This window comes from Varanus komodoensis, unplaced genomic scaffold (genome assembly GCF_004798865.1).
Source record: "Varanus komodoensis strain SLA01 unplaced genomic scaffold, ASM479886v1 scaffold58, whole genome shotgun sequence".
Taxonomy (NCBI): Eukaryota; Metazoa; Chordata; class Lepidosauria; order Squamata; family Varanidae; genus Varanus; species Varanus komodoensis.
In genome coordinates, this window is record NW_025336197.1 from 3,041,025 (window position 1) to 3,065,065 (window position 24,041).

The following is a 24,041-nucleotide window of genomic DNA, read 5'->3' on the forward strand; positions in this document are numbered from 1 at the left end:
TCTCTCGTGAAAGCCCATTCCATAGCCTAGGTTGAATTTTTATTTTTTTTTTTAGGTTGAAATTTTTTATTTAAATAGAAACATACTACAAAGGTACAAAAAGGCCCAAAAATTGCAACATGCCATACCCTAGGGGACCTGTCAAGAAGTACTTCCTGGCATCCACCCTAAATCTTGGTTCCCTAAGCTTTGCTCCATTGGAATGTGTCCTGCCCTTCACTGCAGAGGGAAAAAGGTTGTTTCCCACATCTGCATGGCACCTTCTCATGTACCTGAAGGGAGCAACTTCTCTAAGGTGGCCCCAGATAATGGAATTAGCTCCTCACTGGGGTCCACCTGGTACCAACTTTATTAAATTTTTTGGTGTCAGGTTCAGACTATGGGGGCATTTATGTCAATCTGGTTGTAGGAAATTTTAAGCCCTTCAGACTGTTTCATTTTCTGTATGCTGGAATGCCAGTGGTTTTCTGGTATGTGTAATTCGTGTGTGTTTTTTTATCGATTGTGACCCACTCAGAAAGCTTCAGCTATCAGGCAGTACAGGAATGAAGTGACAATAATAGTTACAGACCAACAGAAGTCAATGAGATTTAAGTTATGCATATTGATTTCAATAGGTCTGCTTTAAGTATGTCTAACACTGGATAGTTATGAGAGGCAACACTCTTAACAGTTTCCTTCCTTTGGGGCTCCAAGAGGGTGGTGTAGTGGTTGGCAAGTTAGACTAGGGGTGGGGAGACCCAGGAAGAGCTGTCACAGTCATGAGAGCCTGGGCCAGCCATTCCCTCCTAGCCTAACCTGCAGGATTGTTTTGAGAATAAGGCAAGAGGAAACCAGGCGAGCTGCTCTGAGCTCCTAATTCATAGATACCGCAAGTAAGAGTGCCTGATTAATCACAGCCATATTCAGGACACGCTTCTCCTGATGGGAGAAGTCACTAAGGAATCTTAAGGCCGTTTCACCCCTACATGGAATGAAGCTGATAAAAGCGATGAAGACCTGCCAAGAAGAAGAAGAAGAAAGTCGCGGACTCCAAACTAACGAATGCAGATGGAAATTTGACAACCCTGTGCGAGCACGAGAATGCATGGAGGAAAAATGACCGAGCCGCTATCATAGGGACCCGGGTCACGGATGTTCTCTCGAGTACAACATTAAAACGGGCGGGGGAGGAGGAGCGCAAGCCTGCGATCTTGTGGCGCAAGCGTTTTGGAGGCGGGAGAGGGCTGAGCAACCCGCTCTTCGGTTTCTGTGTCCTCGGCCCGCGAGTCATTGCTCCGGCGAGGAACCCGCCCTGAGACACGTATCTATCTCCCCCCGTGGGGGCTACACGTGAGGCCAGCTCGCTCTCCTCTCCCAGGGAAGTGTGTCACTGGGTGAAAGAGGCCCGGGAGGCAGCCAGAGGCGGAGCGAGTCGGGCCGCGGGAGGGCGCAGGTAGGGAAGGGGAGGAGCCCGCGGCGAGGTGAGGCACGTGGGTCAGCGCCGCGCTCCCGCTGACTCGCCGCCGCGTGTTGGAAGGGGAGGAGAGCGCGGCACCAGCAGCCAGCTCAGCAAGGAACTTCGCCAGGGAGGCTCGGCGGCTGGTCCCGCCGCCGCCGCCGCCGCCGCCGCGCCTCCTCCCGCTGCGCACACGAGGCACGTCCACGCACGGGGCGGGCCGGCCACTCGGCCGGCGGGCGGGGAACCGCGGCCGCGCCTCCCACGGGGCCAGCTGCCGCAGTGGCTCTCTTACACACACAGGCACCGCCGAGGAGGAGGCGCCCCAGCTGCCCTCGAAGGCTGCCCGGAGACGCGCCGTGCTGGGCGGACTGTCCAAGGCCAGCTCAGGAGACCCTTCCTCGCCCCATCCGCTTTGGCGTGTCGGAGCAGACGGGGGAACCATGGAACTCAACGCAGGTACGTGGCCTGAATATCTTTCTTCCTGCGCGAGGGAAGAAGCGCGGAGCTGCTCCACGGCGGGCGATGCTGGAGGGAGCGAGCGAGCTCCGCGGATCGTCGGGCGGAGGGAAGGAAGTGGCGCGTACCGCGAGCAGCCCCCTTCCCTCGCTTGCAAGGGCGGTCCTCCGAGCCCGGTGACACAGGACGCCCCAGCCGCCGCCAGCCTTCTGCTCCGTGCTACGCGAGGCCCGCGGTCCCCACGAGCCAGGGCAGGACGAGGAAGCGAGCGAGCAGGTGATGGGGCAAAGCGAGGGCTGGGCGACCGGGCTGCCTGCATGGCGCAGGTGGCGGAGCAAAGGGGTTCAGAGCGGGTGTGGAGGCCCGAGGGGCACGTGGCTGGGAAGCGCGGGGATCCGTGTGCCTGGCCCGGAGGGCTCGAGATCCCTTTCCGCAGCCATTCTGGGAGGGGGGGGGAGCGATCGCGGTTGTGTCTCGGGCGGGGGATCAGGCTCTGGGACCCTCTCGCACACCCGCCGTAGTTCCCTGTAGTTGCCCCTCGGCTGGCTCCTGCCCACCCTCTCACATGGACTCGCTGGCAGAGCCATGTGCGCCTTTTGTTTACGTTCGGCGATGCGTGCGTGCTCATTGGCCTGCGTGACTGTGACGTCTGGATTACATAATGATTCTGGGGCGGCTTCGCTGGAGACCGCGTGTACCGACACGTGAAGGCGGCGGGAGGCCGTTGTTTTGGTGACCTACATCCGGAGGGGTGACGAGCGAGGGACACGTGGGGGCGGGGGCAGCAGAAGGAGCTGCTGCCCTGAGCCACGCCCACCAGAGCTCGTGTTCTTTCTCCCCCCCCCCTTTTTCCCCCCCCCCCCCCCCCGGCGCAAGGTAGTGATATTGCTCCTTTCCAGCCTTCCTGAAAGTTGTCCTAGAGGAGTAGGAAGGCTTATGGTATTGGCCGGTCAGAGAACCCCATGACTGTGCACCTTTGGGTGGGAGAGCGAGACTGCAGTCCTGTACCTGCTTATCTCAGAAGAAACTGCACTGAATACTGCTGAATTTACTTCCGAGCAGACCTACATAGGATTGCAGCCTGTTAAAGAGCTGGCTGGAGCCGGGGGTCAGGCTAGATGGCCCGGGAGGCCCCTTCTGAACTTGAAAGCAAATCTTAGTTTGGTTACCTTCCAGTGAAAGAAGTTTTTGTTTTTCTATAGTACAGAGTTTGTCACTTTTAAATTGCTTTTCAGGGGTTTAGGTGTGCCTCATTGGGTATATTTCAATTCATTCGTTTATCTTATCTCTATACTTCTCAGTAGCCAAAACTCTTGGGATAGCTTACAGAGATTAAACGTTTTAAAATGCGGTAGTAATGTTTGTTGATTCTTCTGGCAGCTGTACAGTAAATCTGTCCTGTTGGGTGGAAATCGTGTGTGAGAGTGTGTAGGTGTACTTGGCCATGTGACTTTAATCAAGGACAGCCCTAACAATCTCACATGTATGGAGAACAGCCACACTTGAACTGCAACAGGTCGGGGGAGGGTTGTAGAATAATCTTCCTTGATGACTGAGCTCATGAAATAAATGGAAGTCAGATGGCACAGCATGTACAGATTCCAGAGAGAATTACATAACAACGGATGTTGGGCAGTTTGCTGGAGAATTAGAATCATGTCATGCTTTATGAAAAACTTAAGCATTGTGCAGGGAGTGGTTCTTTCTCTGTCAATCCGGTAACTGAAATAGTGGGGGGGGGGGATTCTCATCCTCCCTCAATCTCTAAAGTAAATTTGAATGAACCAGCACATTTGATAGCACAGTCTGGTTACATAACAGTACACACTACTTTGGGAAACAGAATGCAGTTGAATTCCAGGGACATATCTTGACTTGGAAAAAGTTGAAAGAGTTCCCGATACCTTTAGAAGGTCAATAACCACAGAAATATTATCTCAAACTATGTGAGACGGGTTTGGGGGGGAGAAAATGTAACAAAATTAGAGTTGTCAGTGGGAGAATGTGTGAATTTAGGGATTGAGTTTCTGGGTCAGATGAAGAATTTCTGCTGTCACATTCTATTGCTGGGGCCCCTCTCAAAGGAGATGAAGGAATGGTTCCCCCACCCCAAATTCCTTCCCCAAAAAAGGGGATTCGGAAGCATAGTCCTATCATGATTGGTTGGTAGCCCTGTCCTTAATGAAATTTTAGAAAACCCTTTTAAACCTTTAAAACTAACTAAAAAAAACCTTAAGCCAGTAGCCATAATTGCATCCCACGAAAGAAAATCCCATATAGAAAGTATGTGTTGTGGGAAGGAGTAACTTTCTGTTGGCCCATATTTGTTGCAAATTAATTACATTTGCTGACTGAAGCTGTCTTAGTATATGAGAGGGAAAGAGAAAAAAAGTTTATCCACTTTCTCCATGTTCAAAATAATATAATGTTTTGTTTTTTTCATATTTTCTAAACTAAAAAGGTCTGATTTATTTAGCATTTTCCTGTAATCTAAGCCTCTTGACCTTTTGGATTATCCCTTTCTGTACATTCTTCTGAGCTTAAGCAGCTAAAATTCTACATAGTATCCCAAATGCAGCCACATTGTATTATTATTATTGTTACATTGCATTTGTATGCCTCCTTTTTCTTGTGAGGAATACAAGGTTGCTTGTTTATCCTCAGAACACCCCTGTAAGGTAGGTTGGACAGAGTCTGTGACTGATCCGGGGTCACCTAGTGAGTTTCTTGACTGAGTGAGGACTAGAGCCCAGATCTCCCAAGTCTCCAGTCTGTCACTTTAGCTATCATATCACATGGTCACTTGCATATCATACATTATCTTTTTTAATTGACTGTGTACATTGGGATGCATGATAGAATAGCAGAATTTCCCTTCACCACCACCATCATTAATATCCCTTTCTTTGCTTGCTGCAAATGAAGTTGTAACTTTAATTGACCTGTCTACGGGAACCCTAAAACTTGGGTTGTTGCCGATTAAAATCAACTTGGTGTATATGTGAAATTGGGATACTTTGCCCCAGTGAGTATCATGGCAAATTTCAATTACTATTTTGTTACCAATTATCCTAGTTTAGATACATCCTTTTAGGGTTACATCATTGTGTTAGCATCCAGAATAATTAAGTACCAGCAAGGCCATTTTTAATGTGAAAGACCACTAATTCCAGTATAGATCCTCAGGCAATTCCACTGTTTACATTTTCTGTTGTGAAAATTGTCCCCCCCCCCCGCCGCATGCCTCTTGTCATTTAGCTTTTTTTAGGCACAGGTTATTGAACTGTGCATCTTACTGAACACTTTTATAAGCATTTGTGTGCTTTAAGGTTCTTTACATAATTGACCATACATCTATATCAATATGTTCCATAATGACTACCTGCCAAAGTACATAACTAAAACCATTGTAATGAGTGTGAAATTATGTTCATTCATTGCACTCCTTTGTACATGTGTGCCTGATCCAGCTCTTGTCACGTGTACTATAATACTTAAATAGACTAATTGTACTAGAATGCTGGTTTCCAAAAAGTCATCTCATTGAAAGCAGTGCTGTCTCATTGGATCCACGTTTGAACATGCATTCCACTGTACACTTGAACGTTCGTCCAGATAATAATTGTCTCATTTTCATGTGCATTTTTTTCCCTAGCCTAGCATCCATCTGCCTTTGTAGTGCAGATTGACACCTTATAACTATAGTTGGCAATGCTTCACATTTAGAATTAAAGTTAACCCCTTTCTGTGTCACCTCCAGTTTCAAAGCCAGCTTTTGTTTAAAAGTTCTATACATACTTATGCCTTTGCATGTAAGTATATACATGTAAGTATAAGTATATTTGTACTTATGCCTCTACATTACCATTCTCTATTGCTTGATGGGAACCTATGCTGAAACCTGATGCTAAATATGACCATATTTGGGACAGCAGGAATACGAAGTTGAATACAGTGGTTGATCTGCATGAGAATCTGATGGTTTTTGTATTTTATTTATTTCTGTATGTTCTTGCATCCATGTTTGCACATTTCTTACCATAAGGACTGAGATATGAAGAAATTTTAAGCATGCACAGTGGGGTATTTAGTATGTTTTTACTTCGAATAGGGGCCCTTCCCATGTAATAATCATTAACTTCTTTTGAAAAGCCTCTCTGTAATGAAGGCTGAGATCTGTTCTTCGGGAACCACGTACTCTGTATTCTGTGTTCCTCTGGTTACTGAGAAATAATTGTATATCCTTTGGATCTCATATCCTGTAGGATCACAGATACGTATCCAATGCTGCAGAAAAGAAGTGGGTGGAGAGATCTTGATACATTTCCACAAAGTAACTAGATCAACAAATGGATTTACCTACAGTTGGGCTTGTTTTTAAAAAAAAAATACAAGAGAGGAGTGGGGTTATGGAAAGCAGACAACAATACCAGTGCTGTTTAGCTTTTTATATTTATTATTGCAAAATAATAGTTGAAAATTACTTGCTTAGATCAGAAAAAGGCAAATAAATCCCAGCATGCTGTAGCCAGCATGGAGCATATGCTGGGATTTATTTAATGGTTTACACCATTAGCATCGGTGGGATATTTAGGTTGAAATCCTATACAGTGGGATTTACCTGTGAGTAAACCCCACTGTACTCAGTGGGGCATATGCCTAAAGATTGTGTTGCCTGCTTCAATCCTATAATATTTATTTGAGGGTCAGTCCCACTGAGGTCTTGCTTCTTTCTTCCAGGTAAGAATACATGGAACTTCTGGTAGTTTATTAACATATTCTCCTAAGGATTTTTTCCCCAGTTACAAGTAATGCCACAGGAGGCTAGAAGGGGCCTGTGCCTCTTGGAAAAACTGCCTCCTCCTTCACATTGTTTAGCTCTCAGCAGGTCATGAGTGCAAAAGAGAACTTATTCACTTAAAATATATGTTTACCAATTTCCCTTCTCCTTTATTCTTCCTATTAATGTCACTGTTGCATGCTGTAAAAATCTTAATTGAATAGGTTCAGGAAAGCTGTTACAGAGTCATTTAAGACAAACCAATTAAATTCAATTACATGCCCATGTCACTGATTTCACATAAGTACTGAGAATTGCTGCCTTATGGCTGGTTTACTCATAACAAATGCCACATGGTGGCTATCACCAAACAGTGAACTGGTAGTTCATGTGCAGCAGCTTATCCTAGGAATTACAGTAACTGACTTGTGTTCTTTGTGCAACTACAAGTGCACCCCAAAACCTCTACAGTTACATAGAGAAAATGGATCCAATCTGCATGAAGAGCTGTTGTACAAGTGATGATAGTTGTTTGTTGTTGTTTTTTTAATAAGCCTCCACAATGGTAGTTGCGGGCTTGGACACACAGCAGTTCGAGTCTCTCCCTTATTGTGCTAAATATGGGAGAATGTAACATGACATAGAATTAATAAGTGTTCTCAAACTATTTAATGTTGGGTCACAACAGAATAATTTAGGTCAGAATGCTACTGTCTTTCTCATGTACGGTATAATTAAATTAGCTTTTCTTTTTTTTTAAAGATTTGAGCAACCTACTCCACAAGCAAAGGTTGCATGTTGCAGGTTTTGTAATTTTGCTAATGTGTATGATCTCACTTTTACCATCCAGGAAGACAAAATATAAATGACTGTTCTACACTAATGAAGAGGAATGGGGGGATTAGAGACAATCCAAATTGCCTCTATTTTAGTAAGCTAAATGTAAAATTTAGCTTTGTAATGTAAAATATGTACATTGATTATGAAAAATGATACCTTTTGAGATAAAAAGAGTCAGTTTTCAACAAGCACGTTTTTAAAAGTTTTCATTTGTTCTAGGAGTTTTGTTCCCTGAGGGAGCATTCATCTGTCATATGACCTGGAAAAGGGGATCTTGCTCAGCTCACAAACTCTCTCTCTTCCATATATGAAAGAAGATGCAGCTCTAAAGCATTCACTCTATTTTGCAAGGTAGAATATCAGGTAAAAATTTCAAAAGCACTTAAGTTACTTGGGAACCTGCATCTCACTGAAGGTGTGGAATGCAGACAAGGAAGGCCACAATTATCAAGTTACTTGCTTTGAGGTTGTCCTGTGACCATCTATGGGACTGCTCTGTAGTAAGTTCTGTGAGAATTGGAGCCTAAGTTATTTATGTGCTTGTGAAAATTTTACTCTTAAGTCTTTGTCTACATCTCAGACAGTGTGCAATCTTATGCATGTTTAGGCAGAAAAAATGTTTCAACTCGCAGCATTCTCCAGCCAGTTGTAGGATTGTTTCTGCCTAAACATGCATAGAATTACACCTTTCTTAGGTTTAACCATCATTCTCTGTATCAAGGGAACTGTACAGCTGTGAATGGAGCTAAGGATCTTGAACAGGCATCTGTACAGTTCCTAGGATTCTTAGGATGATACCTTGATAGATAAACCAGTATAAAAAGCCTGAAAGTGGATAGTTTGAATATAGTAAAAGTTTGCACCAACTAAACTGGCTTCCTTTCTCCCTCTCTCTGTCTCTCAGTCTCTCTCTGTGTGTCCATCTTTCATAAAGCACTCCATTACAGACAGCTTTCTGTCGCTAAGAGAGCAATCCTGTGGCCTCGGGTCAGCATCTGGGGAACCATAGGATGCTGTGGATCTCTTCCACACCTGTAGACAGAGTAATGAGTGTGGAGAAGGAGATCCATTTGAAGAAGGAGACCTTCCCTCCCCCTCCCCACTCACAGCCATCACTGAAAGCTTCTCTTAGGAAGCTGCTACCTTGTAAGAGAAGTTGGGAAGAGAGAGAAGCAGTGAGAAGAGAGGCCAGGATATTCATCATTGTATGACATCTCCCCGCCCCTCCCAAGCAATTGAAATGTAAATCAGATAGATGGGCCCAGAGGCCCAGCTAGTTGGATTTTGTCTTTTAAACAGACAACTAAAATGAATGTCCTCTTTTTCCTTCTGCCTGGGTTTTGCTGGCAGGACATCAGATAAGCAGAGAGCTCCAACCGCAAAGTCCCCATAGAATCGTGCTCCTAATATTGGGCAGTATTTTTAGTGCTACTTTTTTGTCTTCGTTCCACTGCAGGTTTCTTTCTGTGTCATTTTAATATTCAGTGGGTTGCTGAATGCCCATGATGTTGCTGAAGCTAAACATGTATTGAGAATAATTTGGTCAGGATTGTAATGGGAAGCTGCTTGAAAAACCAGGTTGTAGGTGAAATAAATACATTTTGAGCTCTTGTTGCATCTAAGAATTGCTTATATTTTATTTATTGCACTTATGTAATACATTTCTGTCAGTGCCATCAAAGGGTTTTCTTTAATGGTTTACCATCTGAGATGATATAAGGAAGATATCTTTCAGTCTTTCAGTAACATCCAGTAATTCCTTTTCTTTTGATACTTTAGAAACAAACCTTATTTATATGTACATATTGTTCTTCCCAGTTATATCCTGTTTGAGTTAGTTTCATAACTTCATTTTGCTTTGGTAAGTCAGGTGAAATTGGAAGTCACAAGCAAGACAGGTATAGTACATATGGCAGTAAGATTCTAAAAAGTAAAAAGGTGCTTGGGAAAAGGATTTAAATAAGCCAGCGGGTATGGGGCGGTGGTGGAGACTGTGACTGAATTCTTGTTTTGGCTCCATGAGGCTGCTAAAAGGTATATTCCTCTCTTCTTTCTGCAGGTGGCGTGATTGCTTACATCAGCTCTTCAAGCTCAGCATCTAGCCCTGCCTCATGTCACAGTGAGGGCTCAGAAAGCAGCTTCCAGTCCTCTTCTTCGCCCATACCACCATCACCAAACAGTTCCTCTTCCGAGGGCAGCTGTAAGAGCAAGAGCAAAGAGAACTGTGATGGAGCACCAAAGTATCACCAGTTAAATGACCATATTAAAGCAAACCATTCAAACATAACTGGATTGGCCAAGGGTCATAGAGGACTTACAAGTAAGTATTCTCTTTGAGGAGGCCCAATTTCACTTAGGCTCATTTCAGACATCATGTTTCCTAGGCTGTAGTTGGGAATGTACCCAACTCTCCTTCCTCTTCTTTTTTTTCACATGTGGAGTCCTCTACCTTTACCACACTTTGCTGTAATGTTTGCACTGGGGCTGATCAGGGACCCTCAAGTCAGGGTTTGGAAATCCACTGGAATGCAATCCTGATTTGCATTATTTAGTCCCAGTTAAGACATAATGGCATATATGGCTATAATGGGCCATAAAAGAAAGTGGCGGGAGGAGGAATGCTGCGTGCTAAATTTCCAGTCTCCAAACATGGCTGAACTGACCCTTAGTATGTCCACATTGAATTGGAATGATATTTTTCTGAGGCCTGGCGGCATCCTCTGCCTGGAGCCTGGAGAGCTCCGCTTTCAGCTTTTAACCTCTGACTTCCTTCCTTCTAGATAGACGGTAGCTCTGGTACCAACTTCTGGCAAACTGGAGCTTCTGTCTCACACTGCACAGTGGTGCCAACAGGCCATGCTGCCCTGTGGTCCACAAGTAAGTTTGAAGTCAAGACATCCTAAAATAACTCCCAGATTTATTATCCAACTTAGAAAGCAGTGTTCCCCTTTTAAGTCCACATATATTTCCGATTGTGCAAAGGTGCCTTTTAAATAACCACACTTTTTGTCATTGTAAGTAGCAAATGAAATACTGATGCGGAAGTGTGTAAAATTTGATGGTCCTGTAGATCATTAGTAGGGCAAGCTTACAAGTTCCCAAGACTTACATAAATAAGAACTCCTCACCAGTGGGGCAAAGTTGGCCATGATAAATGCTCTTCCTTGTTTGAGCTTTGAAGGTGGTATTGTCATTTCAAAATAAAAGCAACACAAAAGTATGTTTTATGGATCCAACTCATTTTGTAACTTCTCAGTGACACTACTTCAGACACTTCTGCACTTGTGAAGAATCACTGTAACAAGAAAGCCTTTCCCCTTGATTTTGTAAGATTTTGTACTTACCTAGAGTGCAAGCAATTTTCTTAAATCTGATAATTTTGCATTTGTATCTCAAGCTTCTGTTGGAGTTATTGCTGTGAAATATGTAGAGCTGCTACCATTACTCAGCAACAGAGTTGTCGTCTTATTTCCGGTTACCTGAAAGTCAGAGAACCCAAACCGTTTAACTGGACACACCAAAGAGTGAGGGTGGGGCCTTCTCACACATGTAGTGGAAATGCTGTACTACTGGGCAATGGACTGAGGCTTTATATTACATAATGGCAAGTTCACAATATTGGATTTTTAAAAAGCTAATCTGCAATCCCATTAAGCATATATGCATACTTACACATATAATAAGATGTATTCGTATTTTACTAGGTATTTGTGAAATAAAACTTTAATTAAGTGCATTAAACTTTATTACACTGGTTCAGAAGTAATAGGACATGAGAAGCATCAGGTGTAAGCCCAATTATTTTACTAACTGCTACTAAATAGCCCACTAAAAACACATCCCTGTCTTGCCTAACCATTCCTAGGTATCCATATTTGTGTTTTCTAATAGTTCAATAGTGATGTGATCATTCATTAGTTATTTTTGCATGTTTCTGTTGTGTTTTTCCCCTGAAAGGCCAGCAGAGAGCCAGTGTGGTATACTGGTTAAGAATGCATGTCTGGGACTCAGGTGATCTGGGTTCTAGTCCTCAATGAACTGTTGAGCTCACTGGGTTATTTTGGGCCAGTTACAGACTCTCAATCCCAGCTACCTCACACAGTTGCTGTTGTGAGGTTAAGATTGAGAGGAAGAGAATTATATAATCCATCTTGTGTTCTTTGGAAGGAAAAATATGGGATATAAAGCCAGAGAACTAGAAATTATTTTTCTTGATTTTGCTTAGCAACCAAGTAGTTTCTTTCTTTCATTGTTAGTTCTTTAATTTTCTGCTACTTAGAACCTTTCAACACAACTCATGGATAACTATCCATCAGTTGTAAACTAAACAACAAGTTGAGTGTTTTTTTACTTTTGTTGATGTTTTAAGTTTGTGTGTGTGCGCGCGCATGCATGCGCCTTAATGCGTGTTTAGCAGTAAAAAGGTTGTTCTGGTAAGCAGTCCCCAAAAGAATGCTTTGGGAATTAAATTTCATCCAAACAACGTGACAGTTCACATTTGAATGCTACGCACTCATGCCAGCATGTTTGCTGGATTGGCACCAACGTAATATCACTGCAGCGCTGATATTGTTCTATTGGTCTGTGACAGAGAGCAGATGTATCTATAGGAGCGCTTTGCTAAATAATGTTGTGTTTGTGCAGCTAGTATTAATTACTGTGTGAGAAATGTGCATACTGTCCTGAGACAGGTTGAAGGCAGAAAAATATGGAATGTAATTTAGAGAGAGCCAGTTTTGGACAATGGGTTCCAACGTTTCTTGATATGGCGGTAAAGGTCATATGTGCTGGGGCATTTCTAGGGTGGCAACTTGCTCTTCTTCCATAGGCTTTCCAGAGTGGTTGTTACAGGCCAGCCTTCCCCAAACAGGTGCTCTCCAAACTACAGCTCCTATCACCCTTACCCAACAAGTCCATTGGGTTGCGCTGACTCAGGATGAATGCAACTGTAGTCTTGCACATCTGGAGGATGCCCATTTGGAAAAGGTTGTCCTAGGCTAGAAAATCTCAGGTGAAAAAAACTCCATCATCCTAAATTAATCACTGAACCCTATCTATGAAGAACTAGATTAATGGATACCTTTGAGGAAACATGTCAAATTCTATTTTTGACATCCCTTTTTGTCTAGAGTAAACCCTTCTGAATTTTCCTTACCAAAAATAATGTAAGACAGTACGTGCCATTCCTTTTCCAGTGTTTCTATGGGTTTTTCATGCTGCTTTTTTTCTTTGTAGAATTTAATGGTATGGTCTTACTGTGTAAAGTCTGTGGAGATGTTGCTTCAGGATTCCACTATGGAGTACACGCCTGTGAGGGCTGCAAGGTAATGGATATTATTTTCTAATCTAAATAGTTCACCAGTACATTTAATGCATAGAATTTCCAAGTTAAGTAGAATTTCGGATGTTTTCCTTCCACTAAATCCTTGCCTTAGAAACTTTCAAATATTCAGATTGTCCTAAATACATTGCATTATTATGGAATTTCTTCCTCTTTGGAAATCCAGTATGTTTAGGTTGAGGCAGGGCTCTTGAGGCTTGTGTAAGTATATGACTCCTGCTGTCTTTGCTGCTGTTTGGATTGTTTGTTTTTTAATCACAGCTAAATTTCATGAAACTTCCTTGTTTCTGTGTTACAAATGCAAATTTCTGTTGATGAGGCATGCTTTCAAACTGCTGGCAAAAGATGTGAAAAGTTGCTTGTTCTTTTCAGGGCTTTTTCAGAAGAAGCATTCAGCAAAATATACAATATAAGAAGTGCCTGAAGAATAATAACTGTTCTATAATGAGAATGAATAGAAATAGATGCCAGCAGTGCCGATTCAAAAAATGTTTGTCAGTCGGGATGTCAAGAGATGGTATGTTTCTGTATTGAGCAGTGACCTTCAAAAAGGTGAATTGTTGTACTTTTTGTATCTAATTTAAATGGAAAACTTATAAATGCTGGTATAAAGTAATGGTAAAGGGTGTGAACTGCGAATCAGGCCTCACCTCAGCCAAGAACTCATGTAGTGTCTCAGTGGCAAGCCATCATTCTTGCAGTGTCCACCCCCGATGGGGGATAGTACTAGCCAACCCTGCTGGGCTGTGGTAAGGAATACTGAGGTAATGTATGTGATGTATGGTAATGATATCTGGATTGGCAAGATAAACTGATGAGAATAAGCATAATTTAAATGAGCAGTATAAGGAATTATACAGTAATATACATTAATTTCTAAGGAGGCAGAGGATTCTTATGGTAGCTAAGCACATGGGAACCAGCCTACAGTTGAAGGGGCAATGTTTCCCATGTCCTCATGGCAGCTCAACTCATCCTGATCCCATCTTCCTCCTCGCAAAAGAGCTGATTCTTATTTCCTTCCAGCTACTGTACCCAAATGCACTCTTCCCCCACCTGGTGTGCTTCAGATAACATTGAGCTCTAGCTCCCATTCCAGTTAGGAATTATGGGAATTGCAGTCCAGCATATCTGGAGAGCACTGCTGTACTAACTTCCAGCCCTCCTTGAGCTGTCGAAATAAGCAGCCCTGGCTTCCGTGCTCTGAGGGGATGGCCTGTTTCCAGTCAGCTGCAGGCATATGATGTTCCTTGCTGCTTCCTCTCTCTCCTCACTCTCAGCCCAAAAAGGACTTCTGCGCTGCCTTCTTGTTTGTGTTTATGGGAAGCACAGAAGCCATAGCAAGAGTTCTATCTCTTGGAGCTGTGCAAATGTTCTGTAGGTAGACCTAAAAAGAGAGTACTATTTTAACCTCCCTCCCCTTGCCATGGGTTTTCATCTCTGCTGCTTTCAGGTTTAATTGAAAAATTACTTAGGCTTAAATTAGCAGCTTGCTGAAGCCCAGCAAAATCTCCCCATCTCCAGTACTGCTGACTTCCTCCATCCCCTCTGTACCTTTATATAAATAGGTTTTGAATTTTTCATTGTTTCAAAGGCAGCTTGCCACTTCGTAAGGAAGAGTCCTTTGGAGAGAAATACTTTTTCTTGATGTCAGAAATACATTTTCTGGTTTGATCAGTGGCATGTGTTTTTGTGAGTGGGGAATGGCAGGTTTGTCATAGCATTTCTGCCAGACTTGGGCATGTGAGTGTGTAACTAAAACTTCCAATGTTCTTCTTGGTAGCTGTTCGATTTGGTCGGATTCCTAAACGAGAGAAGCAGAGGATGCTGATTGAAATGCAAAGTGCCATGAAAACCATGATGAGCACTCAGTTCAGTGACCACTTGCCTAGCGAGGTGTTGAAAGAGAGCCAAGAACCATTACTCCTGCTGCCTCAGGAAGAGCTGAACTCCAAATCACAGCAAGAGCAAGAAAATAACAACAGCCCATCTTCTCCTGCTCCTGTCCCCCCTCCCCCTCTTCCTCCCTCCCTCCCCTCTGACATGGCCAAGGAAGAAGTGATTGGCATGGTGACTCGAGCCCATAAAGATACTTTCATGTACAACCAGGAGCAGCCAGAAAGTCCTCCCATAGCTGTGCAGCCCCAGAATGGGGAAAGAATTCTCAAGTACCCGGAGCCATATCATTCCGGTGGTAACCCTGACAGTAGCAGCATGAGCAGCCGCCACCATGGTGGGAAGGAGCAACATTTCAATGGACAGTACAAAGGGCAAAGCAGCATGTATTATCCAGATGGGCATCACCTTTGCTTCACAAGCAGCCATTCTATGAACTTGACTGATGGCCTCATCTTAAAAGGTTGCAATAGGATGCCCAGAAATGGTTTTTCTCCAAATGGATCTATGAATGTTTACAATTGCAGCACTGGAGGCAGGATGCATCTGGTACTATAACTGTTCATTTATGTTGTCAAATAGTAGTTGCCCCACTCCTCTGCTTCTCTGTGATGACACTGAGATCAGGCAGTTCCACTCCTGTACTAAATGAACAATGGTTTAATTTATTAACCTAAACCTTGGCAAATGGTAGCAAATCACTGAGAGCCAGTTGGCATAGTGGTGAGAGCACCAGGACTCAGAAGATCCAGGTTCTAGGCCCCACTTAACCATGAGGCTGACTGGGTGCTTTGGGCCAGCCATGGACTCTCAACCTAGCCCATCCCACAGATGGGTTGTTGTGAGCATACAGTGAAAGGAAGGGAGAGCTATGTAAGCCACCTTGGATTTCCTGCAAGAGGAAGGAAGGTTGACTATAAATGTAATGGAATAGTGGCCTTATCTGTGTTAGCTGAAACAAGCTAACTTTGAACCACAGTTTATGAAGCCTGGTTGTTTCAACTAACCATAGTTAATAGCTAAAGTTTGTATATGTTTAGTGGATGTAGCAAGCTGCAGTTAATGTAAAATGTAAATAGAAGCTTCCAAGTTCCTTGTAGCTATTCTAGAGGATCTGGTGCACAAACCATCTGGGTTATTTTCACAATAGTAAGCTATGCTTTTTTGCTACATGTGAACCAAACCACTCTAATCTCTGTGCTGGAAAGAAGAGAGATTCTGTCACTTATTTTAATGACTATGCAAAAGCAAAATCGAGAAATACATTCATATTAATTTTCCAGGCTGCATAATACCAGCAGAATTATGACTTGTGCCACATTTCAGAGGGAGCAATAATGAGTATGTTTGTGTTCTGCTTGGAAAATTACCACATTTAGAGAAACCGGGTGTGGCACAATCTTAAGGCACTCTAGCTCCCACAGCCCATAAATTCATTTAAAGAAATCATTATGAAATTTAGTCAGTGGCTAATAGAAACTAATTAGCACTCAATGAACTGATAGGGACTGTTTTTACTGGAAATGGACAGTGATCAGACCCATGGTATTTCTGCTTATGACACCTTAAAGTCTGGCATGTGCTATGTTCTTTTATATAGAATAGAAAAAGGAACAGAAAAAAAGTACATGATAGCATATTTTATGTAAGCATATCCAAAATTATTTAAGCCCCAGTGGTAAAATATTGTCAGTATTGAGGTAAACTGGGACTAATTGTGCAAAAGGACAATAATGAGGTTCATCCACTGTTACATGCAAAGTAAGGTCATGCTTTCCTCCAAACATATTGCAGTGAAGCAAAACTACTACAACAGCAGCTATTCCAAATTGCAAAATGCCTGGGTTGTCATATAAGGCTGGGGATTTGCTTATGTGTAATTTAAATGGAAAATTTGCTGTAAATGGGAAACAACTATTAGCTTTAGTTCCTTTTAGGAGAGACTTTTCACTAAATTAAACTGTTGCTGCTGTTGTTACCTTGCATTGATATCCTATCTTCCTGCATTGTCCAGGAAACACACCCAAGTTTAATTAATGTCTAGTATTTTTTAGACATAATAAGTTTTACTAGGAGCAATTTTGGAGCAAGGAGCAAGTTTACTAGGAGCAAGTTTTACTAGGAGCAATTACTTTTGTTGTAATTTGTTGTATCGCCAGTATGAGGGCCTTTGAAAATGTGAAACTGCTTGGGCAGTTTGTTTTGAATAGAATTTTGAGCCCTTGTATGTGTAAATATCTAGGTTTGCCCGATGAACAAGACTCCTTTTGTGGACCCAAATAAATCTGGTCATGAAATCTGGGAAGAATTTTCCATGAGCTTCACCCCTGCAGTGAAGGAAGTGGTGGAGTTTGCCAAACGTGTTCCAGGCTTCCAAGATCTTTCTCAGCACGACCAAGTAAACCTCCTAAAGGCTGGAACCTTTGAGGTGAATATTTTGCTGAATGCTTGCAGTATAAATATGTTCTGTAAGATGCTATATATAATAGGTTGAGTCTCAACTTGGTCATATCTGAAGCAAACCAATTTGAAAACAAAGCTTTAATTCACTTGTGACTGACTTAACCTCCATTCACTACTTTTGCCCAGTCTTCCTATTATTCCTACAGAATATCAGAAGGTTACTTATTGGCTAAGCTAAACATTGTGGTTGCCAGCCTTTCTCTTGAGAAAGGTTAGCAGGGTGACGGGAGAGAGTGTGAGTTGCTGGTTTATAAAGCTTTAAATGGTTCCCTCATTCAGATTGCTGTCTACTGCCTTTGCATCGAAATGCAAGAATGCATTCTTTTGCTTGTGTCAGATTACATCGCTGTAGAAATTTCCTGTTACACTTCTTAACTCACTTGCCAAGAAACAAACCCCACAGAGCACAATTGCACTTAATTTTAACCACACAGGACTGGAGTATTCAATTTTTAGGTGTCACAGGTCTCACTGTTAACAGCATAGGATGGCTGTTCCTTAAAAACAGGAGCAGTGGACTCTTGAATAGTTTGTAGTAGATCAGCAAGAGTTTCTGACTCCTAATCGTTTAGCATCCTCTGAATTGCCCCCTACCAAACTTAAATTTAGAAATGTTTTAATAAATAAATAAAATAAATAAATTAGGCTATGAGACAAACAAAAATTTGCAGGTCATCGCAAGCTGTATATCTTGAGCTCTTGTGTTCCCCAGATATAAAATGGGACTTTATGTTTAAGAATGGTGACATGCATTGCTTTTCAGTGGGCACACTTGTGCGAGTCATTTAGCTCCTAGCTTCAGTGTTCATTATAGGTAATATATGACTAATTTGTTCTTTTTTTTTTTTTTAACCAAATCATTATGTGGTTTCACTGGTACAGATTAAGAGCTTTGGGCTAGAATTCTTGATCTGTAATAACACGGACATGGATTTGTATTGGTATATGCAGATTATCTGACAAATTAGCTGGAAAGGTACAGTAGGCTATCAGCTCCACTCTGAGATGCCCATTTTTGTCTTGATTCTGCTCTAGGCACTGCTTTTCTGGACTTTAGTACTGCAGGAGAAAAGAGCAGTTTTCACATTCTTGATGCCTGCTCACCCTGCCTTAGGATGAATTCAAGAACCTTTTGTGACTGCTAGCATCCTCTAACCCCCTTTCTCATTTCCACTCCAATTCCACATTAGCAAAATACTTTTTCAGAAAGTGAAGAGTTTTGAATTGAAATAATGATTGCATTCAGAAACAGAAGGTGCATGAATATTCAGACAGGAAATAACAGAAGCATAATAGGGAAAGCAGTGCTCCTTATCTCTGGTACTCCTTTATAGACAACCTTATTTGCTTTGTTTCTTGAAGGCTCTGTTGTATGAATGAATGAGTGAATTTCATCATTATGGGTGGGAAATTCTTAGTCGGTGTGTAGCTCTGGAAAATTGTGGAGAATGTCTATGAACAAGCCAGTGATATAAATGTAGCTGGTGTCTCTGAGCCAGAAACAGTCTTGCACTGATGCAAGTGCCTTCCCACAGTATTTTGTGAAAAGACTAGTTTCCTTGTGCAAGTCTGCCGGATGGCTCTTGAGTCACCGCACTATTTTCAGGATCGAAGAGAGAACATTTCTTCTCTAGCCCTGAGCAAATATATCAGTTTGATACCTGTCAAATAACACAAGTTTTGCAGACTTTACACAATCAGTGTACAGAGTTGCACACTAGGTTCATTTCTCCTGAGGTTTCAACAAGTAATTTTCCTTTGGTAAAACAAACTGTCTTTTCTTTTGATCAGGTTTTAATGGTACGGTTTGCATCTTTATTTGATGCAAAGGATCGTACTGTCACCTTTCTTAGTGGAAAGAAATACAGTTTGGATGATCTGCGTTCAATGGGAGCTGGTGATCTCCTCAACTCCATGTTTGAGTTTAGTGAGAAGCTAAATGCTCTGAATCTTAGTGATGAAGAAATGAGCTTGTTTACAGCGGTGGTCCTTGTGTCTGCTGGTAAGAAAACAGTGTTATGCCTGTACCAAGGAATAAAGTTCCCTTGTTTTGCTTCAAACCAAGCCAAACCTCTGGAATGCCTTATGAGAAAATGTTAAGAAAGTCTGTCAGCATTGTCATATTCTCAAACAGGCTATAAAACTTGGCTGTTTTTCCAAGTCTTTACAAGGACAATCCTGTGGCCAATAGATGTCGTCTGGCTGGCTGTAGGGAAAAGGGGAGTCCCGCTGCAATCATGGGAAAGTCTCTCACCAGTGCAGATTTTAGCCGTGCGAACTGAGGTCCAAAGTCAGAAGACCATCTTCACCACAGGGGCTGGGGGCTGGGGAGGAGGGGCAAGACACTGCTGATGCCTGCCAAATCCAAGCAGTGCCTCAGTCCTCCTCCTGGGAGGGGGGTGGCGACATTAAATGGCCAAAAGCAGCCAGCTAAATGAAAGCTGGTGAAGGGGGTCACAGCAGTGGTCCTAGCAGCCATGCTTAATAGGTTGCCCATAGCCTTCTGAGTTCAGAAATTCATAGGCAGCCTTGTAGGCCTGCATTGCAAGTGAGGGTTCCTGTTTCCTGTGTCTGTTTCTGCTATATGTGACTTTATCCTTGCCTTATGATCACTCTTTGACTTGGTGATCATAAGGCAAGGATCATAAGGCAACTACTTCAGACTCTGTGAAAAAGTGGTACAGTATGTAAAACAGACATAGATGGTGAAAAACTACAAACTGTCAATATAGATACATTCACAGTTTCCAGTGAAAGCTCACCAAACAAATTCTGTATGTGAAGTGATCTATGGCAGTGAGCTTCAGCTGCTAAAATGATGGCTAAATGGTGGTGCCGTGTCCTTAAATGGAGCAGGCCCCCTTTCCCTTCGCTTACCATGACATCTCTATTGGTACAAGTAACAGGACTCTTGCACTGGCTCATAGGCTACCAAGCAAGGGAGCACTGCAGATACTCCTGGGGGATGGTTTTTGATCTAATTTTGTTCCCCTGCTCACAAAGAGGAATGGGGGAGCCCTCACCAGAGCTATTGGATCATAATTCAAGTGCCACCTACTCTTGAGACGATATTAATTTTGCTTTTCTAAGGATTACAATATGGTGGTGAAGTGCTTCACTAAACTGGCACTCATCTGAGAGCCAGTGTGGTGTAGTGGTTAAGAGTGAAGGACTGGGACTCCAGTAGACCTGGGTTCTAGTCCCTGCTCAGCCATGGAGGTCCCTGGGTGACTTGGGCCAGTCACAGACTCATAGCCTAAGCTACCTCATAGGGCAGTGGTAGTTCTGATAAGGTTGAGAGGAGGAGAATTGTGTAAGCTGCTTTGAGTTCCTTGAAAGAAAAAAGTAGAATATAAATATAAAGTAAGTAAGAATGTTAGCATATAGGTTTACATCCGTCTCACTTATGTTGGTTGTTTACTGTATGTATGTCCTTTCTGAACGCCTATCTAGCAAGACATATGTTTTGATGAATAGCTGAGTGTATTCTTGAATTCGTTAGTGACTATTTAACAGGGTCATATTTTGCAGACTAAGTCACCATCTCTCTCCCCCATTATCTTTTGTTTAGAGCGATCAGGAATAGAAAACGTTAACTCTGTGGAAGCACTGCAGGAAACGCTCATCCGTGCACTCAGGACCTTAATCACGAAAAATCATCCAAACGAAGCTTCTACATTTACAAAACTACTTCTGAAGCTGCCTGACTTGCGTTCTTTAAACAACATGCACTCTGAGGAACTTCTAGCCTTTAAAGTTCATCCATAGGCATTTACCTCTTATTTATATAATGGACTTGCTTATTGTTAATTCACTGTGTGTCTGTTGTGCTGAAATGTTTATTTATGTTTGTATGTATCTCTTGTGAAGAACTCGCTGACTCCGTGTGATGGTTAGATGTTGAGTGGTCATGCAGTAATGCTTCAAGTTGAACATTTTCCCACCAGTGAAAAGGACCACAGATTTTTTCATGATTATCTAAACTAGTCCATTTGCACTAAAGTTGAACAAGTACACTACATCTTATGGTCACTGACCTTTAAGTACTGTGCCCCTACAACAAAAAAATACTAATTTTCTCTGTTTTAAGGAATGAACATAAATGCACAATGGCTACATGTGGAAGAAAGAGGATATGCAAATAACACTGCAATGACTGAAAAAAGATTTAATTGGGGTGTTTGTCATTGTCTCTCTGTTCTCCCTCCCCTGTTTGAGCTCATCTCAGCAGGGTAGGAGGCTCTGAAAATCTGTCTGTAGTTTCGCAATTCTCATTCAAGGAAATGCCATGGGACGTCTTAGTGTGTTCCCACTCAGTTGCTCTAAATGACTCGTGTGCTGTGTATGGAGATATGAACAGAGATGTTGGGTGCGTAATATACGTTGTGTATGTACATATTCATGTGTATGTATATAAATAGCTTTCCATAAGCAACAGACCTATATCTTCACAATATTTTCAAGTGTGAAGAAGTTAACCAAACAAAAGATGACCCATGGGAACAACCAGATTGATGTATTTGGTTGTCTACTGTTAACCCTTGAGACACCATAATGTTTAGAGAATTGCATGTTAACATTGATATGTGGAAAATCTATTAAATACTACATCACCAAAAGTGTATGGAAGATAAAACCTCTAAAGGAAGGAAAGGTATTAGACTAGGCTGATTTTTTAAAAAGTCATTGAACCTGAGATATCTTAGTGCCTAATGGGCATTTAAAACTGCTGGAAACATTCTAAAAGGAAACTTTAAAGCATCATTATAGTGCTTTAAAACTCAAATTATATTAATTTTTGTTGCATATTTGTGTGTGTTCTGTGAATCACTTTGCACTACACTTATATGCTTCTTGAATGTTACATAAGATGACACAATATTTGTGTCACCCCCCCCCAGTTGTCAGAGCTGATTTGTTAAAACTTTTTTGCTGTACACAAGAAAGGTCTTCTGCATTGTCTAATATATCTGTTTTCTATAAATGTGCTTTTTTAAAAATATCAGTGACAAATTCCTAAATTCAAGGATCTGCTTTGTATCCTGCTGTATCTCAAAACATTTTCATAGAATATCTACAAAAGAAAAGGTGAAATGAATCTCCAGCTGAGCCAGAGTATTTTAACTTCATGTTTCAGAGTATGAAATGAAACATGCTTTGGTTTGGATGCAAACCTGATCATTCTTAGACTCTCTGCAAATGACTTAAGAGTGGATCAAATCCTCTGTCATCTGTCTCCTGATACAGATCAAATATTGAATTCACAGTTTACAATGTTCATATCACAACCTGGAAACAATTACATGATTGGGGAACTCCAAACCTCTCCCATTAAGGTTATGTGATGAATCATGGATTTGATAGATGTTGGTTTAGGTCTAGTTTTCACTAAACTATTGTTACTGAGAGAGTTGCCATATGTTAGTGAAGGTAGATTTAGTGCTCTGTTGTAGCATAAAGTGTGGAACGTTTTGTATTTGCTGCTTTCAAAAAAACGTGATTAGGTTCTGTCTCAAAGCAGTCTTAATTCAAAGGGGAGTGTACATTCCTTTTCTGCACAAAATGGAGGCCACTGTATTCTCATTCCTCTAGAGGAAGAGTTGCTCATTCCTGTTTCAGATGAACTATCACTTTGCCATTTTGTCAGAAGACCTTCCCTCACAGTAACACTTTTACATTTTCAAAACATAAATTGCCAATTTGGTAGGATGCATGTGTTTTTCTTAAAAGTCAAAAAAGAAAGTTGCTCTAATTCTAGGCTTCCTACAGAAGTCTCTTCCCTGTATATATAATGTCTTGACTTTTATTATTCTGGCTTTAGAAAATTATAATTAGCATTCTGCGAGATACTGCTTAAAAATCCCATGTATATATGCACATAGATTAGATTATACTGTAAAATATTCATACAATTTCATTTTAAATAACATGTTCCTGCACATTGCAGAAAAACTTTATTTTAATTACCGAATTCTAGATCCATACTCAATTTTTAGAACATCCCCTGTGTTGCAGTCTTTAAGGCCCAGTACTCCGGCTATGCTGGTGGCACCAGGATTGCTGCAGCATTATTGCTTCCCACCCTGTGGGGTGTTGGAGAGAGCTACAAAGCAGCCCTTCTTGCCATTAGCATCAGCCTCCAGGTAACTGGGATGACACTGGTGTAGAGGAGCACTGCTTTGCATAGTCCCAAGCAATGCAGAAGAGCAAGTTTCCGCTGCAGTCCCCCGTGGCCAGAGTGAACACAAGGACTAGGCCTCCATGAGTTGATCTAAAGAAGCCATTTATCATGAGCTCTGCTTTACTGTGCCACTGGTTATTCACTTGAGAAATAACAGAAATATTTCATACCAGACTGTTGAGTACTTACTGTTGATGGGGCATTGCTGAGAGATTACAAACATGTACTGTATGAACCTAAATGATTTTACCTCTGGTTTTACATGTTTTAAAAGATTAAATATGGGCATTATGTTGGCAAAGCAGACTGCTTGTCATGTGTGTTTTCCCCTCCTGAGCTTAACATTTGGAAGTGAAACTTCAAAGAAATGTGTATGCTCTACTTGGGCTTGAGTCTTGCAACAAATTTACATGTTTATTTTCAACATTCCAACATCTGGATAGAGCTTGTGTGTTAGTCTGGGCTCCAGCCATCCCTGAGCGGTCACCTTTGCAAAATCTGCTTTACTGCTTCGCAAAATCATTTTCTGAGTTTTTATTGAATGAGGAAGAAGGGGGTGCTTGCACTGCTCATGGAACCTTCCCCTTGCAAGAAATTCCAGGTTCTGTGATTCGGTAAAGACTTCTGAGTTCTGATCCAGAGA

At 42.1% G+C, this 24,041-nt stretch overlaps 1 protein-coding gene across 4 annotated transcripts; it reads left to right on the top strand.

Moving 5' to 3' along the window:
- The first annotated feature begins 1,479 nt into the window (after nucleotides 1-1,479).
- On the top strand, nucleotides 1,480-23,699 carry NR1D2 (nuclear receptor subfamily 1 group D member 2). 4 transcript variants are annotated; one of them, XM_044449387.1, is made up of 8 exons: nucleotides 1,670-1,897; nucleotides 9,577-9,837; nucleotides 12,753-12,841; nucleotides 13,231-13,375; nucleotides 14,642-15,303; nucleotides 16,997-17,182; nucleotides 19,009-19,219; nucleotides 20,789-23,699. In XM_044449387.1, exons 1-8 carry the CDS (start codon nucleotides 1,882-1,884, stop codon nucleotides 20,983-20,985), a joined length of 1,767 nt encoding a protein of 588 aa, XP_044305322.1. In that variant the 5' UTR covers nucleotides 1,670-1,881; the 3' UTR covers nucleotides 20,986-23,699. The 4 variants fall into 4 exon arrangements, with proteins under 4 accessions (XP_044305325.1, XP_044305322.1, XP_044305323.1 ...); XM_044449389.1 differs by lacking the exon at nucleotides 1,670-1,897 and adding an exon at nucleotides 10,298-10,394 and having other exon boundaries at nucleotides 9,754-9,837; XM_044449390.1 differs by lacking the exon at nucleotides 19,009-19,219 and having other exon boundaries at nucleotides 1,480-1,897; nucleotides 20,789-20,867.
- The last annotated feature ends 342 nt before the right edge of the window (nucleotides 23,700-24,041 follow it).

Coding starts and splice junctions, on each gene's coding strand:
- NR1D2 (XM_044449387.1), top strand. Junction 12,842..13,230: donor ACGCCTGTGAGGGCTGCAAG/GTAATGGATATT, acceptor TGTTCTTTTCAG/GGCTTTTTCAGAAGAAGCAT. Junction 17,183..19,008: donor TAAAGGCTGGAACCTTTGAG/GTGAATATTTTG, acceptor TCTTTTGATCAG/GTTTTAATGGTACGGTTTGC.